Consider the following 8938-nt stretch of genomic DNA (forward strand, 5'->3'; position numbering starts at 1 on the left):
GAAAAGAGTTTCAAATCTTATTTAAACGATCAATGACTATTATGTAGAGAGCAAACATGATTTAACATGACAGACATACTATATGTTTTAATGTTAAATCGGAACATTATTGATGAAAAGATATTAATTACACTGAGAAACCAGTCATTGAAAGGTTAAGTCAAATCATTAATGACTTTTCTAATATTTGGGGGATTATGATACGTTGCTAGACGATGCACCTAACCTTGAAATATAAATTAAACAATTGTTGAATTGATAATAAAATAACTTATTTAATTCTATTTAATTATAATTATAATTTATATTTGACTAACATATTAGGAACCTAAAAGGTCACGCACGTTAAGAACCATTAGTCAAAAACTAAACTGTAATGATTTAATTAAATATGACTTGATTAAAATATATTTTAGAAATTAAAAACTAAAATATAATTAATACATGGAATATATATATAGACCTAGCAAAATTAAGTAAGAACTTGATTGAGTTAATTTCTAAAATTGTCTTGAATTAATATATGAATATTATTTAAGGGGCAAATTGATATTCTACTAATTTATAGGGTATTTTAGATTTTTTTATAAATAGTAAGTTATGTCTCTTATTTTTTTGTGGTTGTTTATTTCACAGAAAAACTACGTAAGTTACAGAATAGAAAGTTAGCACTCTAGGCATAACATACCTTCTCTCCTAAATAGAGATTTATGATATTTTTCATTGATGGTTCATGTAGATTATTGTTGGAGGCTAATTAAACAACTTGTAGTTTAAAACAATCTAGTTTTTTAAAAATTATTCAAAATCGATAAAAATCAGATCTTCTCAATAAAAATCCCCTCTTCTCAATAGAAATTTACTAGTTTTATTTGTTTTATTATGGCGCATATATGTCTGTAAGGTGCCATATCATTAAGGACAAGCTGTGCACCCACACAGTACACAGGATGGTAACAGTGTGCTTCTTAAATGGGATTTGTTTATCACCACTGAAGTTTAGAAAATTGGTCAGGTTTAGCAGTTAGGTGCAAAAAGAAAAAGGTAAAAAAACGCTTTCCTCTCTATGTTTTGTCACTGGCCTTGGTTTTATTCTTAAAAAAAAAAAAAAATTCGGATTTCTCTTCCTTTTTGCTGATAATAATTGAATGGGATGTTTAATTTATTCCCATCCTTTTAGTCATTTATATGATCATGCTTTTAGTTGTGTTATTGAGGACAAGGATTATCACAAATTGAAGCTGCATGTTCATTCTATTTTGACTGATGTTTGGTCTCTTCTATGTGCTGTTGCATGTATTTTACAGCTATTGCTGATAAAATAGGGTTTTGGCAGAAAATATTGAATGGCCTTGGTATGTATTACGTGAGCCCCGTTTGGGATCCAAGTAATACCTGGCTTTCTGAGTAAATTAAAGCCCCAGTGCAAGAGAGACACGCCAATATCCTTCCATTGCCTTGTGCCTTGCATCAGGCCCCTGAGGATCACTTTTGCCCTTCTTTATGTAGGTTTTGAAAATGTTGTTTCGTGAAGCTTGCTTAGGACTTCAATGGAATTCAGTGGTGACTCCGTGAGCTTTCTACAAGCACAGATGTTTGGAAGAGATGATTGGCTAAGATGATAGAAGAAGAAATGGAGTTCTGCACTCGTATTTACCTCCAGCACAGAAAGAAGGCAGGGGCCTTAAGATCCCCCAGTTCTCGACTTTATTTTGTTTCTGCATGTTAATAAATACTATACAGGTGCCCGTATATGCCATTAGCCGATCCAAATTTTTTCTACCATGAAAAAGAAAGTCTAGATGACGATAGTATCTCTAAATCGAGGCATTCATGGGTTTTTGATTTAACTAGATTTAATAAACTCAATTAATTTAATAATATAATTAAAAAAATATTATCAATTATAAATAAAGAAAAAAACAATTATTAATTATAAAAAATAAATTATTAATATCCCATTCGGAAAGAGAAGAAAAAAAAAGCCACTTAAAGACTAACCTTGGACACAAAGAAAAGGCAATAAGTATAGACTAGTCATGGACACAAAGGAAAAAGGCAATAAGTATCCCAAATAACAATTTCAATGATTTTTCTTGAAAAAAATAATTTATTATTCCAATTTAATGAATTGTGTTTTGATAACCAACAAAAACTGAGCTCTTTTATGTTTTTGTTAATAGGTAAGTATATAGTCATATAAAGAGATAGGTGGTGTGTGCTATTTCGCTAATTGGGCTGAAATTCCTTTTTAGCATAAAAAGCTGATATTCTAGTGTTGGGATAGTGTTTTACAGAAGCAAAAAATATTCATGATTCAAGTAATAGACGTGACTGGTTAAATAAAATAATTTCATTTAATTATATGATAAAAAAAAAATACAATAAATGATTCAAATTAAAAAAAAATCTCACTAGCAATCCGCCACTTGAGGAAGGATATCTGCATGGATTTCAGTTTGGATCCTCCTCGTTCTCCTCTTCTCTTTAGTGCAGATGATGATTGTTGTGTCGGCAGTTTTGCTGCCGGACCAGAGGAGGTTGCTTCTGTGTGGAGGCTGATGAACAGTCAGTGTTGTATAGTGGTCGGGTTTCATGGCTCCACATTGTTTTTTCAGCTAACAGTTTAGTTTTCTCTTCTTTGAAAGTCATCTTTAGGCAGACTCTATTTCTGCATGATGCCCATGTTGCTATACTAGGATGTGCCGACCTATCTTCAGCACTGTCTCTTTTCTTTCATCATGTTTAGACCAAGCATTTTACAAACCCATGACACCCATGTTTCTGCTATTTTTAATGTCGGTTTTTTATGAGTTATGAGTTTTGATCTTTGCCAACCAAGTTTAAACATTGGCTCCTTGTGAAAAGCCCTTAGTTTGTTCTGCTTCTACTTCAAAAATTACTCGACATTTTCTCCCCATCTTGCTCAGCTACTGTTTTACTGTTGATCTTCGGTTATGTCATGCTTGATTGCTTCTTCACATGTTTCAATTCTTCTTCGCTGCTCACGGATAATGTTTTTTTTGTTTTTGTTTTTTGTGGCTGATCCATGTGATTCTGCTCATCGTGCTGTTTCAAGAAGCCTATTGTTTAGGATGAGTTGTTCCTTCTCAGTTCTACCTTTCCATATTCAGCCTTGCTAATCTCAATCATCCACCGCAGGGACATCCACTGCTCAGCATCGACTGAAGGGCTGCTGGAATTTTTTGCACAACTTGTAGAACCCCTTTCGGGACCTTTCTTTTCGTGATTTATGGGAGTATCTGTGGAAGACACCTCCTGGCTTATCTTTCTTTTTTTTGGCGCTGCAAAGAACATCTAAGCTTGCTTAAAGTTTGTTATGTTTATTAGCCGCCACTGCCGTTACAATCCTTTGCTTTAATCTTTTTTGCAAGATGTACCAAATTTATGGATTTGCTCTTCCTTCTGTTTTTATCTAAAACTGTTTGTGCTAATGCTAAGACCCCATATTTGTGCAGGCTTTTACACTTCTTTCTTTGCCTTCCTAAGCTTAGTTTGTCTGAGATTGCCTTAATTTCACTTTTTGAATGCTTAAAACCATTCATTACGGACATGCAATGGGAAGCCAGCAATGGAGTGCGGGCACCCATCTAGCATTACTAGAAACAAACCAAAACCTAACCCAAGAATGCAAATCCTATTTATAACATGGGCAGTCGAATCTTTGATAAAGCTCGTTCGTTTCCTGGAACGAGTTCAAACTGATTCTAATGGGCACGAGGAAACTTTGGTGCTTCTTGACCAGCTCAATATCAAATTATGTGCTGTGGATTTAGCCTTTTCCCTTTCAATAATCACATGCTTGGTGGATTTTTAACTTGAAATCTTTCTACATCACCAAAAGAAATCAGAGGTAACCTGATTTGCAAAGATGGATATTTCTAAAAACGAAATAACAGTATTTATGATAGAGTACGTGCTATCAAATCATGGAAGCCAGTGATCAGTTCAATTCAATTCCCTAACAACATTGTTTTCAAGATTCCAAAAAACAACGGATTACTCAAGGAATGGCGTGGTGTTATGGACATCATGATCTGAATGGAAGTTTATTATAAATAAATTAAACCGAGAAGCCCTGCTGTAGAACTGAACACATGGACCACCACGGTACTTTCTAGTTACCGATATCTTTATCCCCCTTCTCTTCAATTTTTGCATGGTATGATTTACAATAGTAAGTAAGAAAGAAATGGATGATGGGTTTTCAGAGATGTCAAAGACGTAAAGCAGCAGACTTTCTTCTGGAAAAATCACTTGCGGCTGTATAACAGAGATATATGAAGGTCAACAACAACAATCATATATGAGGCAGAAAGAAGATGCTCATTTTTTCTTTCCCCTTTGAGTAGGCGATGCCAGAACCACTGACTTCTATCTTTCCAGCTTGCTTAAGAATGCTTCCATTGGTGGCAACTCGTTTACAATTTGTGGCCAGTCAGGCATGCCCTGCAGAGAAACAGGAGTCACTACCGAATACTGATAGCATGACAAATTGTAAATCCCAAACACAGTTCAACAAATCCTACTCTGACCCACACCAGTCAGATGGTAGCTCAAGAATTGCAAATAGGTCTCAAGTTACCATTAGTTAAAATTATTTCACAATCTCAAGAGACCCCGAGGGCAACAAAATCAGTATAAAACATGGATTCAGCTGCTAGATGCTTTATATATATATATATATAAAATATGCTGAAGCAGGATAGCTGTTGAAAGACAGGAATTATGTTGAGGAATTCTAGACTTCCAAACTTCAGTGCCTTGAGTGGCCAAATCAAGTAATAAAAATTGTTATCTCTATGATGCGCCTTTAAAACATCTCAAGTTTCCCTGATATAGTATAATACCCACTAAGAATGCCAATTGATACGACAAGCACTTACTTTCCCCGATCTCCGAACTCGACCATCAAGGCGCAGTATTACATAGACATCCTCACCCGGAGTAACTCCTTCAGACTTTTGCTGATCCCTTATCCACCTAAATGAATTTGGACAAATCATTAAACAGATGAAAACAAAGATCCACAAGTTAAACAGGGTTGAAAAACAATAACGTGAGACAAACAATTTTAAGCCTATAATTCATTCATCCATGAAAGATACAAAGTTGTATGATCCTAGGATCAGGAAATTCGAATTATGCTTCCGTAGGAAACCTAAAGCAAGTACAAGAAGTCAAATAACCAGTCTAACTTTTATGATGGTTCTTCTGCAACCACAGAAAAATGCATACAATTTCAGCAGGATCTAACCTTTCCCATTCAGCTGGAGATACAACCTCGGCTCTAAATCGAATTTCAGCTTTCAACTTTGATTTTGCAATCACAGACTGAGTTCGTTTCTCGAAATCTTCCTACCATGGTGTCATCAAAGCTAATATAAAAAAATGCTACAAATCTATTCAATCCCAAACATGATAAGACTGGGTATAGCAAGCAAGAAACCCCTAGAAAATGAACTGGCATAAACAGCATAATAATGGAAGAAAGGTTGTATTATGCTCCACAAAACCCTAGGAGCGAAAGGAAGAAGCACTCCATGAACCTTTATATCTTACCCCAATAGAAGGAAGAGAAGCAGCTGCCTTTTGACGAGAACCAAACCCTTTCTTCTCTACATCTGGGGCCCTGCTTTCACCCCAAATAACAGGAACTAAAAGAACACCTCGTCGGAGGAGCTCAGTGCGGAACCTCTCAGCCTTCTGCATGGCCAGGGAAACAGTCTCCTTTTTTCCTGCTAAAATTACCTTAAACCCAAACCACATAATTTAGGGCACTGAACAAACAATATTTTGGATGCTCAACATAAGATGCTTCAAAATGCTATGGAAGTGAGATATGTAGCTGGCTGGTAAAAGTAAAAGTATCAACAATTTTAACTATTTCAATTACTTCAACTCAGCAGAAAGTATCACAATACAATCTTATGGTGCACTGTCATATGGTGTTTTAATAATTTAGAAATGAAGGATAAAGCTATTTTTAATTCTCATTCCTCGCATTCATATATTTAGAACAAACATTAGCTAACAAATGCAGCTAAGTACTTGTGATTTTGTTTGCAATTACAAGGCCACAATGTGTATAATTTGATGGGTAAAAAACAAAGGAGTATTAATACTAACTGGCCTAACAGTGTCTCGAAGCTGGACAAGTTCAACAACCCGATTTGTGGAAAGGCGCAAAGGCAACCTTGACAGTGTTTCATCTCTTGTAATCTGTGCAAGTTGCTCTTCCTCTTTCTTATTGTCCCATAAAAATAATGCCACAAGAACGATGATGCCTGTAGATTGCTGATTCAAAACATTAGTCATTTTAGAACGAAGCTGTAAGGGTCAGTCAATAATCATATTCAGTGCACTAATCATTTATACAAATGAATAGAAGAAAGGAACAAATTTAAAGGATCTCAAACTTATGAAGGACAAAGATACCTCCAATATTCGTTGCAGCATTTCCAGCAGTTTCCCAGAGATCAGGGGCATCACCTCCACCTTTGATAGCACGAAAAAGCCTTGGAATGGTAAACAACAGTGAAATCCCTGCAGCTGCTGAGAATGCCACATAAAAGAATCTCCTAACACCACGAAATGGAGCTTGGACCTCACTAATAAGTTTGAGATCTCGACGAAAACCATAGCCTATGTCTTCTCCACCTAACCTGGCCTGCAAAAATGCCAAGAATTTATGAGAGATAATGTTTAAGGATTTGAAGTTTTAAATTTTCAATTGTAAAAGCGAAGAGTTAGCCAAAATTCAATTATATAGTATCATAGTCCAGTGCCCTTGAGGCTAAGCTCATGCTGATTGAAGAATGGTTGGATGATTTTGATAAAGTTTAGGTTCAAATCATACTGATATGCAGTATACATGTTTATTTTCACAATCTGCCCACATGAGGTGGTGCTATTAAGTTACCTGAGCTCCATGTACAAATCTTAACCCAGAAAAAGTGATTAGACAAGCTTAATATGTAAAAGAAAGCTGAGTAGTGGAAACCTCTTCTTGCAATTCCTTGAACTCAGGCAAAGCTCTAAAGGAGGCCAAGTCAGGATCATTCAAAACGGTGCCAAATTTGAGGTTATATTCCCCTAAAGCAGTGCGCAGGCAATCAGCGGCTTTCTTCCCTTCCCGACTTCCTCAAAAAAGAAAAAAAGAAGCAATGCTGAGATAGCTTCATGTTTAAAATCTCATGGTTCACAGAGAAAAATACAAGTTTCAATAAAGACACAAACCAGAACTACTTTTATACTACAAATAAAAGATACATTGAAGTTGAGATGTGATCAGCTTAATTAGATGTGAAATAATAGAAATTATTGTTAAACTTGTGGCACTGACAGATTAAAGGCTTCACCTGAAAAGTCCTCCTAAGTTAGAGTTTTACAAAGTAAAAGACTGCAACATCTTCAAGAAGGAAGAAGCAAATCTCACAAAATTTTAGACTGACGTACATACTGTATATGAGTTTATAACTTGCAAAATAGTCATTCATTAGAATGCTAAGGAACCCTATCATTCATTACATGAAGCATTTCTATTCGGTTAAAATACATCATAATTAAAATAACAAAGCAATTAGATGAAATTGAATGATCAAAGTGAAATAAAACATGTTATGATTAAATTCCATTCACGAAAAGAGTAAGGTATACAGAAGCCTACAGGTAGGCATGGCAGCAGGCTTTGTTATAGAGTGCAGCTTGGGCCTCCCTTGGGGTGGGGTCTAAATCAAGTGCTGTTTCAAACTGAACTAAAGCGTCTTTAACCTGAAAATTTTATCATTGTGGTTAGATTGTTCAACTCCGTAGACATTATTAATACATGCCATCATGACTATGATAAATAACAGATTAACTGGCCTCAATAGGTTTAGTAATATGCCTCAGAAAACAAATGACATGTAGTTGGAACGGGAAAATGTGTTGACAAATTGAGTGGAAAAACCAGGATAAGACTAAAGAGATAATGAAACTAAACGCTGTGAAAAATGGTATCGTTCTCTTCAATTTAGAAGGCGGATTAATAAAGCAAAGTCCATAATTAAGAAAGAATGCTTAAGAAAATCATTATGTAACAAACCCAAAATCTAAATCACCAAAAGCTACATTATCATCCATAAATATGAACCAACTAAATAAGAAAAAAGAAGAAGAACAAAACCATGCAACAGAAGTGGAATACTCAGAGAGATTGGACAAGAATCAGCAAAATTCAAGAAACCCAGAAGAATCCATTACCCGTCCTTTAGAGAAGAGGGAGAGACCCAAATTGACACAGGACTCTGCAGTCTGAGTATTGGCTTCAGAGGAGGACTGAGAATTACAAGAAGTTAGAGAGAAACGACCCTTCTTTCGAGGAATACTGAAGACGCTTGTTTTGCTGCTGAGTAACCATGCACTCCAAGGTTTTGTTGTTGTCCTAGAATGCGAGTTCGAGAGGCAAAGCAGTTGCTGATTCAGTGCAAAAGCAGCCATTTTATTTTAAGACATAGGTTCATTCAGACAACGTTTTGGATAAATCAACTGTCTTCCCTCTCTACTTCTTGCTTTGTGTACTCTATTTTCTCTCGTCAGATTAGATTGCCCTACGTGCACGAGTACTAAAATGTCCCTGCTCATTAATTATTAATTATTAAAAAAAAAAAACATGTAGCGTCTTTATTGTGTAGAGGATCATGGTATCGACTGTCGCCTCTCTCATGACAACACCGCTTCTTCTTCTTTTTTCAATGAATTCCTTTAACGAGATGTTATGAGTATTTTATGAGTTGATAGTCTCTGATCTTCACGAGTTCTATGGATATGAAGGTTTTTGTTTTTGTTTTTATTTTTTTTTTCATATTTTAAAACTTGGTTGGAGTACAATTTAATGAGTTATGGTTTAAAGTTATAATGGATAGATGCGATTAAA

The 8938-nt window shown here is 35.4% G+C and overlaps 1 protein-coding gene across 3 annotated transcripts; it reads right to left on the reverse strand.

The window, feature by feature from the left end:
• Positions 1–4054: 4054 nt before the first annotated feature.
• On the reverse strand, positions 4055–8608 carry LOC133690978 (protein LOW PSII ACCUMULATION 1, chloroplastic). Of its 3 annotated transcripts, XM_062111264.1 has the most exons (9): positions 8266–8605; positions 7691–7794; positions 7025–7160; positions 6460–6691; positions 6151–6308; positions 5584–5772; positions 5279–5379; positions 4908–5004; positions 4055–4470 (listed from the first exon to the last, which is right to left on the reverse strand). In XM_062111264.1, exons 1-9 carry the CDS (start codon positions 8500–8502, stop codon positions 4396–4398), a joined length of 1329 nt encoding a protein of 442 aa, XP_061967248.1. In that variant the 5' UTR covers positions 8503–8605; the 3' UTR covers positions 4055–4395. The 3 variants fall into 3 exon arrangements, 1 of the variants encoding a protein (XP_061967248.1); XR_009841554.1 differs by lacking the exon at positions 5279–5379 and having other exon boundaries at positions 8266–8608; XR_009841555.1 differs by lacking the exon at positions 4055–4470 and having other exon boundaries at positions 5279–5375; positions 8266–8608.
• Between the last annotated feature and the right edge of the window lie 330 nt (positions 8609–8938).

This window comes from Populus nigra, chromosome 4 (genome assembly GCF_951802175.1).
Source record: "Populus nigra chromosome 4, ddPopNigr1.1, whole genome shotgun sequence".
Classification (NCBI taxonomy): domain Eukaryota; kingdom Viridiplantae; phylum Streptophyta; class Magnoliopsida; order Malpighiales; family Salicaceae; genus Populus; species Populus nigra.